The sequence below is a fragment of the Petromyzon marinus genome, unplaced genomic scaffold (genome assembly GCF_048934315.1).
Source record: "Petromyzon marinus isolate PM22_M1 ecotype Great Lakes invasive population unplaced genomic scaffold, UKy_Petmar_22M1.pri1.0 PM_Scaffold_234, whole genome shotgun sequence".
Lineage (NCBI taxonomy): Eukaryota > Metazoa > Chordata > Hyperoartia > Petromyzontiformes > Petromyzontidae > Petromyzon > Petromyzon marinus.
In genome coordinates, this window is record NW_027423207.1 from 40866 (window position 1) to 53891 (window position 13026).

Consider the following 13026-nt stretch of genomic DNA (forward strand, 5'->3'; position numbering starts at 1 on the left):
TTCTAGTGAATGTCACGTCCTTTATTTAACCACCGGGTGAGAACCCCCCCACATTGAGATTCACCGTTTCTAGTGAATGTCACGTCCTTTATTTAACCACCAGGTGAGAACCCCCCCCCCCCCCCACACATTGAGATTCACCGTTTCTAGTGAATGTCACGTCCTTTATTTAACCACCAGGTGAGAACCCCCCACATTGAGATTCACCGTTTCTAGTGAATGTCACGTCCTGTATTTAACCACCAGGTGAGAACCCCTCCCCCACATTGAGATTCACCGTTTCTAGTGAATGTCACGTCCTTTATTTAACCACCAGGTGAGAACCCCCCACATTGAGATTCACCGTTTCTAGTGAATGTCACGTCCTTTATTTAACCACCAGGTGAGAACCCCCCACATTGAGATTCACCGTTTCTAGTGAATGTCACGTCCTTTATTTAACCACTAGGTGAGAACCCCCCCACATTGAGATTCACCGTTTCTAGTGAATGTCACGTCCTTTATTTAACCACCAGCTGAGAACCCCCCCCCCCCATTGAGATTCACCGTTTCTAGTGAATGTCACGTCCTTTATTTAACCACCAGGTGAGAACCCCCCCACATTGAGATTCACCGTTTCTAGTTAATGTCACGTCCTTTATTTAACCACCAGGTGAGAACCGCCCCCCCCCAACATTGAGATTCACCGTTTCTAGTGAATGTCACGTCCTTTATTTAACCACCAGGTGAGAACCCCCCACCACATTGAGATTCACCGTTTCTAGTGAATGTCACGTCCTTTATTTAACCACGAGGTGAGAACCCCCCACATTGAGATTCACCGTTTCTAGTGAATGTCACGTCCTTTATTTAACCACCGGGTGAGAACCCCCCACATTGAGATTCACCGTTTCTAGTGAATGTCACGTCCTTTATTTAACCACCAGGTGAGAACCCCCCCACATTGAGATTCACCGTTTCTAGTGAATGTCAAGTCCTTTATTTAACCACCAGGTGAGAACCCCCCCCCCCCCCCATTGAGATTCACCGTTTCTAGTGAATGTCACGTCCTTTATTTAACCACCATGTGAGAACCACCCCCACATTGAGATTCACCGTTTCTAGTGAATGTCACGTCCTTTATTTAACCTCCAGGTGAGAACCCCCCACATTGAGAGTCACCGTTTCTAGTGAATTTCACGTCCTTTATTTAACCACCAGGTGAGTAACCCCCCCCCCCACATTGAGATTCACCGTTTCTAGTGAATGTCACGTCCTTTATTTAACCACCAGGTGAGAACCCCCCACATTGAGATTCACCATTTCTAGTGAATGTCACGTTCTTTATTTAACCACCAGGTGAAAACCCCCCACATTGAGATTCACCGTTTCTAGTGAATGGCACGTCCTTTATTTAACCACCAGGTGAGAACCCCCTCCCCACATTGAGATTCACCGTTTCTAGTGAATGTCACGTCCTTTATTTAACCACCAGGTGAGAACCCCCCACATTGAGATTCACCGTTTCTAGTGAATGTCACGTCCTTTATTTAACCACTAGGTGAGAACCCCCCCCACATTGAGATTCACTGTTTTTAGTGAATGTCACATCCGTTATTTAACCACCAGGTGAGAACCCCCCACATTGAGATTCACCATTTCTAGTGAATGTCGCGTCCTTTATTTAACCACCAGGTGAGAACCTCCCCACATTGAGATTCACCGTTTCTAGTGAATGTCACGTCCTTTATTTAACCACCAGGTGAGAACCCCCCACATTGAGATTCACCGTTTCTAGTGAATGTCACGTCCTTTATTTAACCACCAGGTGAGAACCCCCCACATTGAGATTCACCGTTTCTAGTGAATGTCACGTCCTTTATTTAACCACCAGGTGAGAACCCCCTCCCCACATTGAGATTCACCGTTTCTAGTGAATGTCACGTCCTTTATTTAACCACCAGGTGAGAACCCCCCACATTGAGATTCACCGTTTCTAGTGAATGTCACGTCCTTTATTTAACCACCAGGTGAGAACCACGCACATTGAGATTCACCGTTTCTAGTGAATGTCAAATCCTTTATTTAACCACCAGGTGAGAACCCCCCCCACATTGAGATTCACCGTTTCTAGTGGATGTCACGTCCTTTATTTAACCACCAGGTGAGAACCCCCCACATTGAGATTCACCGTTTCTAGTGAATGTCACGTCCTTTATTTAACCACCAGGTGAGAACCCCCCACATTGAGATTCACCGTTTCTAGTGAATGTCACGTCCTTTATTTAACCACCGGGTGAGAACCCCGCACATTGAGATTCACCGTTTCTAGTGAATGTCATGTCCTTTCTTTAACCACCATGTGAGAACCCCCTCCCCCACATTGAGATTCACCATTTCTAGTTAATGTCACGTCCTTTATTTAACCACCAGGTGAGAACCCCCTACATTGAGATTCACCGTTTCTAGTGAATGTCACGTCCTTTATTTAACCACCAGGTGAGAACCCCCCACATTGAGATTCACCGTTTCTAGTTAATGTCACGTCCTTTATTTAACCACCAGGTGAGAACCCCCCCCACTGAGATTCACCGTTTCTAGTGAATGTCACGTCCTTTATTTAACCACCAGGTGAGAACCCCCCCACATTGAGATTCACCGTTTCTAGTGAATGTCACGTCCTTTATTTAACCACCAGGTGAGAACCACCCACATTGAGATTCACCGTTTCTAGTGAATGTCACGTCCTTTATTTAACCACCAGGTGAGAACCCCCCCACATTGAGATTCACCGTTTCTAGTTAATGTCACGTCCTTTATTTAACCACCAGGTGAGAACCCACCCCCCCCCCCCCCCCATTGAGATTCACCGTTTCTAGTGAATGTCACGTCCTTTATTTAACCACCAGGTGAGAACCCCCTACATTGAGATTCACCGTTTCTAGTGAATGTCACGTCCTTTATTTAACCACCAGGTGAGAACCCCGCCCCCACATTGAGATTCACCGTTTCTAGTGAATGTCACGTCCTTTATTTAACCACCAGGTGAGAACCCCCTCCCCACATTGAGATTCACCGTTTCTAGTGAATGTCACGTCCTTTATTTAACCACCAGGTGAGACCCCCCCCCCATTGAGATTCACCGTTTATAGTGAATGTCACGTCCTTTATTTAACCACTGGGTGAGAACCCCCCACATTGAGATTCACCGTTTCTAGTGAATGTCACGTCCTTTATTTAACCACCAGGTGAGAGCCCCGCCCCCACATTGAGATTCACCGTTTCTCGTGAATGTCACGTCCTTTATTTAACCACCTGGTGAGAACCCCCCACATTGAGATTCACCGTTTCTAGTGAATGTCACGTTCTTTATTTAACCACCAGGTGAGAACCCCCCACATTGAGATTCACCGTTTATAGTGAATGTCATGTCCTTTATTTAACCACTGGGTGAGAACTCCCCCACATTGAGATTCACCGTTTCTAGTGAATGTCACGTCCTTTATTTAACCACCAGGTGAGAGCCCCGCCCCCACATTGAGATTCACCGTTTCTAGTGAATGTCACGTCCTTTATTTAGCCACCAGGTGAGAACCCCCCACATTGAGATTCACCGTTTCTAGTGAATGTCACGTCCTTTATTTAACCACCAGTTGAGAATCCCCACATTGAGATTCACCATTTCTAGTGAATGTCACGTCCTTTATTTAACCACCAGGTGAGAGCCCCGCCCCCACATTGAGATTCACCGTTTCTAGTGAATGCCACGTCCTTTATTTAATCACCAGGTGAGAACCACCCCCACATTGAGATTCACCGTTTCTAGTGAATGTCACGTCCTTTATTTAACCACCAGGTGAGAACCCCCCCACATTGAGATTCACCGTTTCTAGTGAATGTCACGTCTTTATTTAACCACCAGGTGAGAACCCCCTACATTGAGATTCACCGTTTCTAGTGAATGTCACGTCCTTTATTTAACCACCAGGTGAGAACCCCCCACATTGAGATTCACCGTTTCTAGTGAATGTCACGTCCTTTATTTAACCACCAGGTGAGAACCCCCCACCATTGAGATTCACCATTTCTAGTGAATGTCACGTCCTTTATTTAACCACCAGGTGAGAACCCCGCCCCCACATTGAGATTCACCGTTTCTAGTGAATGTCACGTCCTTTATTTTACCAACAGGTGAGAACCCCGCCCCCACATTGAGATTCACCGTTTCTAGTGAATGTCACATCCTTTATTTAACCACCAGGTGAGAACCCGCCAACATTGAGATTCACCGTTTTTAGTGAATGTCACGTCCTTTATTTAACCACCAGGTGAGAACACCCCCACCATTGAGATTCACCGTTTCTAGTGAATGTCACGTCCTTTATTTAACCACCGGGTGAGAACCCCCCACATTGAGATTCACCGTTTCTAGTGAATGTCACGTCCTTTATTTAACCACCAGGTGAGAACCCCCCACATTGAGATTCACCGTTTCTAGTGAATGTCACGTCCTTTATTTAACCACCAGGTGAGAACCCCCCACATTGAGATTCACCGTTTCTAGTGAATGTTACGTCCTTTATTTAACCACCGGGTGAGAACCACCCCCTCATTGAGATTCACCGTTTCTAGTGAATGTCACGTCCTTTATTTAACCACCAGGTGAGAACCCCCCACATTGAGATTCACCGTTTCTAGTGAATGTCACGTCCTTTATTTAACCACCGGGTGAGAACCCCCCAAATTGAGATTCACCGTTTCTAGTGAATGTCACGTCCTTTATTTAACCACCAGGTGAGAACCCCCCACATTGAGATTCACCGTTTCAAGTGAATGTCACGTCCTTTATTTAACCACCAGGTGAGAACCCCCCCACATTGAAATTCACCGTTTCTAGTGAATGTCACGTCCTTTATTTAACCACCAGGTGAGAACCTCCCACATTGAGATTCACCGTTTCTAGTGAATGTCACGTCCTTTATTTAACCATCAGGTGAGAACCCCCCACATTGAGATTCACCGTTTCTAGTGAATGTCACGTCCTTTATTTAACCACCAGGTGAGAACCCCCCCACATTGAGATTCACCGTTTCTAGTGAATGTCACGTCCTTTATTTAACCACCAGGTGAGAACCCCCCACATTGAGATTCACCGTTTCTAGTGAATGTCACGTCCTTTATTTAACCACCAGATGAGAACCACCCCACATTGAGATTCACCGTTTCTAGTGAATGTCACGTCCTTTATTTAACCACCAGGTGAGAACCCCCCACATTGAGATTCACCGTTTCTAGTCAATGTCACGTCCTTTATTTAACCACCAGGTGAGAACCCCCCCACATTGAGATTCACCGTTTCTAGTGAATGTCACGTCCTTTATTTAACCACCAGGTGAGAACCCCCCACATTGAGATTCACCGTTTCTAGTGAATGTCACGTCCTTTATTCAACCACCAGGTGAGAACCCCCCACATTGAGATTCACCGTTTCTAGTGAATGTCACGTCCTTTATTTAACCACTGGGTGAGAAGCCCTCACATTGAGATTCACCGTTTCTAGTGAATGTCACGTCCTTTATTTAACCACCAGGTGAGAACCCCTACATTGAGATTCACCGTTTCTAGTGAATGTCATGTCCTTTATTTAACCACCAGGTGAGAACCCCCCACATTGAGATTCACCGTTTCTAGTGAATGTCACGTCCTTTATTTAACCACCAGGTGAGAACCCCCCACATTGAGATTCACCATTTCTAGTGAATGTCACGTCCTTTATTTAACCACCAGTTAAGAACCCCCCACATTGAGATTCACCGTTTCTAGTGAATGTCACGTCCTTTATTTAACCACTAGGTGAGAACCCCCCACATTGAGATTCACCGTTTCTAGTGAATGTCACGTCCTTTATTTAACCACCAGGTGAGAACCCCCCAACATTGAGATTCACCGTTTCTAGTGAATGTCACGTCCTTTATTTAACCACCAGGTGAGAACCCCCACCCACATTGAGATTCACCGTTTCTTGTGAATGTCACGTCCTTTATTTAACCACTAGGTGAGAACCCCCCACATTGAGATTCACCGTTTCTAGTGAATGTCACGTCCTTTATTTAACCACCAGGTGAGAACCCCCCACATTGAGATTCACCGTTTCTAGTGAATGTCACGTCCTTTATTTAACCACCAGGTGAGAACCCCCTCCCACATTGAGATTCACCGTTTCTAGCGAATGTCACGTCCTTTATTTAACCACCAGGTGAGAACCCCCCTAACATTGAGATTCACCGTTTCTAGTGAATGTCACGTCCTTTATTTAACCACCAGGTGAGAACCCCCCCCCCCATTGAGATTCAACGTTTCTAGTGAATGTCACGTCCTTTATTTAACCACCAGGTGAGAAACCCCCCACATTGAGATTCACCGTTTCTAGTGAATGTCACGTCCTTTATTTAACCACCAGGTGAGAACCCCCCCCCCCATGAGATTCACCGTTTCTAGTGAATGTCACGTCCTTTATTTAACCACTGGGTGAGAACCCCCCCTACATTGAGATTCACCGTTTCTAGTGAATGTCACGTCCTTTATTTAACTACCAGGTGAGAACTCCTCCCCCCACATTGAGATTCACCGTTTCTAGTGAATGTCACGTCCTTTATTTAACCACCAGGTGAGAACCCCCCACATTGAGATTCACCGTTTCTAGTGAATGTCACGTCCTTTATTTAACCACTGGGTGAGAACCCCCCCCCCCCCCCCCCACATTGAGATTCACCGTTTCTAGTGAATGTCACGTCCTTTATTTAACCACCAGATGAGAACCCCCCACATTGAGATTCACCGTTTCTAGTGAATGTCACGTCCTTTATTTAACCACCAGGTGAGAACCCCTACATTGAGATTCACCGTTTCTAGTGAATGTCACGTCCTTTATTTAACCACCGGGTGAGAACCCCCCACATTGAGATTCACTGTTTCTAGTGAATGTCACGTCCTTTATTTAACCACCAGGTGAGAACCCCCCACATTGAGATTCACCGTTTCTAGTGAATGTCACGTCCTTTATTTAACCACCAGGTGAGAACCCCCCACATTGAGATTCACCGTTTCTAGTGAATGTCACGTCCTTTATTTAACCACTGGGTGAGAACCCCCCACATTGAGATTCACCGTTTCTAGTGAATGTCACGTCCTTTATTTAACCACTGGGTGAGAACCCTCCCAACATTGATATTCACCATTTCAAGTAAATGTCACGTCCTTTATTTAACCACGAGGTGAGAACCCCCCACATTGAGATTCACCGTTTCTAGTGAATGTCACGTCCTTTATTTAACCACCAGGTGAGAACCACCCACATTGAGATTCACCGTTTCTAGTGAATGTCACGTCTTTATTTAACCACCAGGTGAGAACCCCCCACATTGAGATTCACCGTTTCTAGTGAATGTCACGTCCTTTATTTAACCACCGGGTGAGAACCCCCCACGTTGAGATTCACCGTTTCTAGTGAATGTCACGTCCTTTATTTAACCACCAGGTGAGAACCCCCCACATTGAGATTCACCGTTTCTAGTGAATGTCACGTCCTTTATTTAACCACCAGGTGAGAACCCCCTCCCCACATTGAGATTCACCGTTTCTAGTGAATGTCACGTCCTTTATTTAACCACCAGGTGAGAACCCCCCACATTGAGATTCACCGTTTCTAGTGAATGTCACGTCCTTTATTTAACCACCAGGTGAGAACCACGCACATTGAGATTCACCGTTTCTAGTGAATGTCAAATCCTTTATTTAACCACCAGGTGAGAACCCCCCCACATTGAGATTCACCGTTTCTAGTGGATGTCACGTCCTTTATTTAACCACCAGGTGAGAACCCCCCACATTGAGATTCACCGTTTCTAGTGAATGTCACGTCCTTTATTTAACCACCAGGTGAGAACCCCCCACATTGAGATTCACCGTTTCTAGTGAATGTCACGTCCTTTATTTAACCACCGGGTGAGAACCCCCCACCCCCCACATTGAGATTCACCGTTTCTAGTGAATGTCACGTCCTTTATTTAACCACCGGGTGAGAACCTCCCCACATTGAGATTCACCGTTTCTAGTGAATGTCACGTCCTTTATTTAACCACCAGGTGAGAACCCCCCACATTGAGATTCACCGTTTCTAGTGAATGTCACGTCCTTTATTTAACCACTAAGTGAGAACCCCCCCACATTGAGATTCACCGTTTCTAGTGAATGTCACGTCCTTTATTTAACCACCGGGTGAGAACCTCCCCACATTGAGATTCACCGTTTCTAGTGAATGTCACGTCCTTTATTTAACCACCAGGTGAGAACCCCCCACATTGAGATTCACCGTTTCTAGTGAATGTCACGTCCTTTATTTAACCACCAGGTGAGAACCCCCCCCCCCCCACATTGAGATTCACCGTTTCTAGTGAATGTCACGTCCTTTATTTAACCACCAGGTCAGACAGCCCCCCCAAACCCCCATTGAGATTCAACGTCTCTGCGATGTTTAAAAAGGGAGGGGCATATTTACAATAATTTAATCACAAATATAAATTCTGTTTCCTGTTTAAAAAAAAATAAAAAAATATCAGCCGTGAACGAACGCTCCTAATGGACCGCGTCTTGCAGGATAAGTCGACGACATCATCATGAACATCACCACCATCATCATCACCAACATCACCAACATCACCATTACCACCACCATCACCACCACCGCCATCATCATCATCACCACCACCACCAACACCACCACCACCATCACCACCATCACCACCATCATCATCACCACCACCATCATCATCACCACCACCATCACCATCATCATCACCACCACCATCACCACCACCACCATCACCACCACCACCATCACCACCATCACCACCAACATCACCACCATCACCACCACCGCCATCATCATCATCACCACCGCCATCATCATCATCACCACCACCAACATCACCACCACCGCCATCATCATCACCACCGCCATGATCATCACCATGATCATCACCATCATCATCACCACCATCATCACCACCACCAACATTACCAACATCACCACCACCGCCATCATCACCACCATCACCACAATCACCATCACCACCATCACCACCATCACCACCACCATCACCACCACCATCACTACCACCATCACCATCACTACCACCATCACCATCACTACCACCATCACCATCACTACCACCACCACCATCAACATCACCACCATCAACATCATCATCACCACCACCAACTCCGCCACCGCCATCGTCATCAAATCACCATCATCACTACCACCACCACCATCATCACTACCATCACTATCTGGGGGTGGGTGGGGGGAGTGCCACTAAAATCAATACTACTTTGCTGGATACGCGCCAAAGTTGTGGTCAACCCTACTACGGATGGACTCACCCCACTGGTGAGTCTCTCCGTCTCCCGTTTTGATTCCGAGAGAGACGCGAGGCAAGAACAGGAGGGGCTTGAACCTGGCCCCTCGGTGTCTCCGACACGGCCGTTATAACACAGACGCGGCTATTTGAAATTGATATGCTCGATTAGGAAATTTACACGGCGATTATACAATTCATATGCCCATTAGGAAATTGTCACGGGCCATTATGGAATTCATATGCCCATTAGGAAATTGTCACGGGCCATTATGGAATTCATATGCCCATTAGGAAATTTCCACGGGCCATTATGGAAGTCATATGCCCATTAGGAAATTGTCACGGGCCATGATGGAATTAATATGCCCATTAGGAAATTGTCACGGGCCATTATGGAATTCATATGCCCATTAGGAAATTGCCACGGGCCATTATACAATTAATATGCCCATTAGGAAATTGTCACGGCCGTTATGGAAGTCATATGCCCATTAGGAAATTGCCACGGGCTATGATGGAATTCATATTCCCATTAGGAAATTGCCACGGGCCATTATGGAATTCATATGCCAATTAGGAAATTGCCACGGGCCATTATAAAATTCATATGCCCATTAGGAAATGGGCACGGGCCATTATACAATTCATATGCCCATTAGGAAATTGCCACGGGCTATTATGGAATTCATATGCCCATTAAATAGCCACGGGCCATTATGGAATTAATATTCCCATTCAGAAATTGCCACGGGCCATTATGGAATTCATATGCCAATTAGGAAATTGCCACGGGCCATTATGGAATTCATATGCCCATTAGGAAATGGGCACGGGCTATTATGGAAGTCATATGCCCATTAGGAAACTGACACGGGCCATTATGACCCTGACACGCCCATTAGGAAATTGACACGCCCATTAGGAAATTGACACGGCTATTACGATCCTGACACGCCCATTAGGAAATTGACACGGCGATTACGATCCTGACACGCCCATTATGGAATTGATATACACATTAGTAAATTGACGCTGCCATTATAAATCTGACACGAGCATGTGTGTACACGTGTATGTGTGTGAAGGTGTGTACACGTGTATGTGTGTGTACACGTGTATGTGTGTGAACGTGTGTACGCGTGTATGTGTGTAACGCGTGTATGTGTGTGAAGGTGTGTACGCGTGTATGTGTGTACACGTGTATGTGTGTGAAGGTGTGTACACGTGTATGTGTGTGTACACGTGTATGTGTGTGAACGTGTGTACGCGTGTATGTGTGTAACGCGTGTATGTGTGTGAAGGTGTGTACGCGTGTATGTGTGTGAAGGTGTACACGTGTATGTGTGTACACGTGTATGTGTGTGAAGGTGTGTACACGTGTATGTGTGTAACGCGTGTATGTGTGTGAAGGTGTGTACACGTGTATGTGTGTACACGTGTATGTGTGTGAAGGTGTGTACACGTGTATGTGTGTAACGCGTGTATGTGTGTGAAGGTGTGTACGCGTGTATGTGTGTGAACGTGTGTACACGTGTATGTGTGTGAAGGTGTGTACACGTGTATGTGTGTAAAGGTGTGTACACGTGTATGTGTGTGAAGGTGTGTACACGTGTATGTGTGTGAACGTGTGTACGCGTGTATGTGTGTAACGCGTGTATGTGTGTGAAGGTGTGTACGCGTGTATGTGTGTGAAGGTGTGTACACGTGTATGTGTGTACACGTGTATGTGTGTGAAGGTGTGTACACGTGTATGTGTGTAACGCGTGTATGTGTGAAGGTGTGTACACGTGTATGTGTGTACACGTGTATGTGTGTGAAGGTGTGTACACGTGTATGTGTGTAACGCGTGTATGTGTGTGAAGGTGTGTACGCGTGTATGTGTGTGAACGTGTGTACACGTGTATGTGTGTGAAGGTGTGTACACGTGTATGTGTGTGAAGGTGTGTACACGTGTATGTGTGTGAAGGTGTGTACACGTGTATGTGTGTAACGCGTGTATGTGTGTGAAGGTGTGTACACGTGTATGTGTGAAGGTGTGTACGCGTGTATGTGTGTGAACTTGTGTACACGTGTATGTGTGTGAACGTGTGTACACGTGTATGTGTGTGAACGTGTGTACACGTGTATGTGTGTGAACGTGTGTACACGTGTATGTGTGTGTACGTGTGTGAAGGTGTGTACACGTGTATGTGTGTACACGTTTATGTGTGTGAACGTGTGTACACGTGTATGTGTGTGAAGGTGTGTACACGTGTATGTGTGTGAAGGTGTGTACACGTGTATGTGTGTGAAGGTGTGTACACGTGTATGTGTGTGAAGGTGTGTACACGTGTATGTGTGTGAACGTGTGTACACGTGTATGTGTGTGAAGGTGTGTACGCGTGTATGTGTGTGAAGGTGTGTACACGTGTATGTGTGTGAACGTGTGTACACGTGTATGTGTGTGAAGGTGTGTACACGTGTATGTGTGTGAAGGTGTGTACACGTGTATGTGTGTGAAGGTGTGTACACGTGTATGTGTGTGAAGGTGTGTACACGTGTATGTGTGTAACGCGTGTATGTGTGTGAAGGTGTGTACACGTGTATGTGTGAAGGTGTGTACGCGTGTATGTGTGTGAACTTGTGTACACGTGTATGTGTGTGAACGTGTGTACACGTGTATGTGTGTGAACGTGTGTACACGTGTATGTGTGTGAAGGTGTGTACACGTGTATGTGTGTGTACGTGTGTGAAGGTGTGTACACGTGTATGTGTGTACACGTTTATGTGTGTGAACGTGTGTACACGTGTATGTGTGTGAAGGTGTGTACACGTGTATGTGTGTGAAGGTGTGTACACGTGTATGTGTGTGAAGGTGTGTACACGTGTATGTGTGTGAACGTGTGTACACGTGTATGTGTGTGAAGGTGTGAAGGTGTGTACGCGTGTATGTGTGTGAAGGTGTGTACACGTGTATGTGTGTGAACGTGTGTACACGTGTATGTGTGTGAAGGTGTGTACACGTGTATGTGTGTGAAGGTGTGTACACGTGTATGTGTGTGAACGTGTGTACACGTGTATGTGTGTGAAGGTGTGTACACGTGTATGTGTGTGAACGTGTGTACACGTGTATGTGTGTGAAGGTGTGTACACGTGTATGTGTGTGAAGGTGCGTACACGTGTATGTGTGTGAAGGTGCGTACACGTGTATGTGTGTGAAGGTGTGTACACGTGTATGTGTGTGAACGTGTGTACACGTGTATGTGTGTGAACGTGTGTACACGTGTATGTGTGTGAAGGTGTGTACACGTGTATGTGTGTGAAGGTGTGTACGCGTGTATGTGTGTGAAGGTGTGTACGCGTGTATGTGTGTGATGGTGTGTACACGTGTATGTGTGTGAACGTGTGTACACGTGTGTGTGATGGTGTGTACACGTGTATGTGTGTGAACGTGTGTACACGTGTATGTGTGTGATGGTGTGTACACGTGTATGTGTGTGAAGGTGTGTACACGTGTATGTGTGTAACGCCTGTATGTGTGTGAAGGTGTGTACGCGTGTATGTGTGTGAACGTGTGTACACGTGTGTGAACGTGTGAACACGTGTGTGTCCACGCGTGTGTCCACGCATGTGTACACGTGTGTGA

At 46.2% G+C, this 13026-nt stretch overlaps 1 protein-coding gene across 1 annotated transcript; it reads right to left on the reverse strand.

Annotated features, from left to right (window-relative positions):
* Positions 1-8425: 8425 nt before the first annotated feature.
* LOC142922966 (uncharacterized) lies at positions 8426-13010 on the reverse strand. Its single transcript, XM_076063904.1, has 2 exons — positions 11264-13010; positions 8426-11026 (listed from the first exon to the last, which is right to left on the reverse strand). Exons 1-2 carry the CDS (start codon positions 13008-13010, stop codon positions 10440-10442), a joined length of 2334 nt encoding a protein of 777 aa, XP_075920019.1. The 3' UTR covers positions 8426-10439.
* Positions 13011-13026: the final 16 nt, after the last annotated feature.

What these genes read in the sequence shown, in the direction of transcription:
- LOC142922966 (XM_076063904.1), bottom strand. Translation starts at nt 13,010, where the DNA reads ATGCGTGGACACACGCGTGGACACACACGTGTTCACACGTTCACACAC. An exon ending in ACACATACACGCGTACACAC is followed by an intron (nt 11,027 to 11,263) that starts CTTCACACACAT and finishes ACGCGTACACAC; the next exon opens with GTTCACACACATACACGTGT.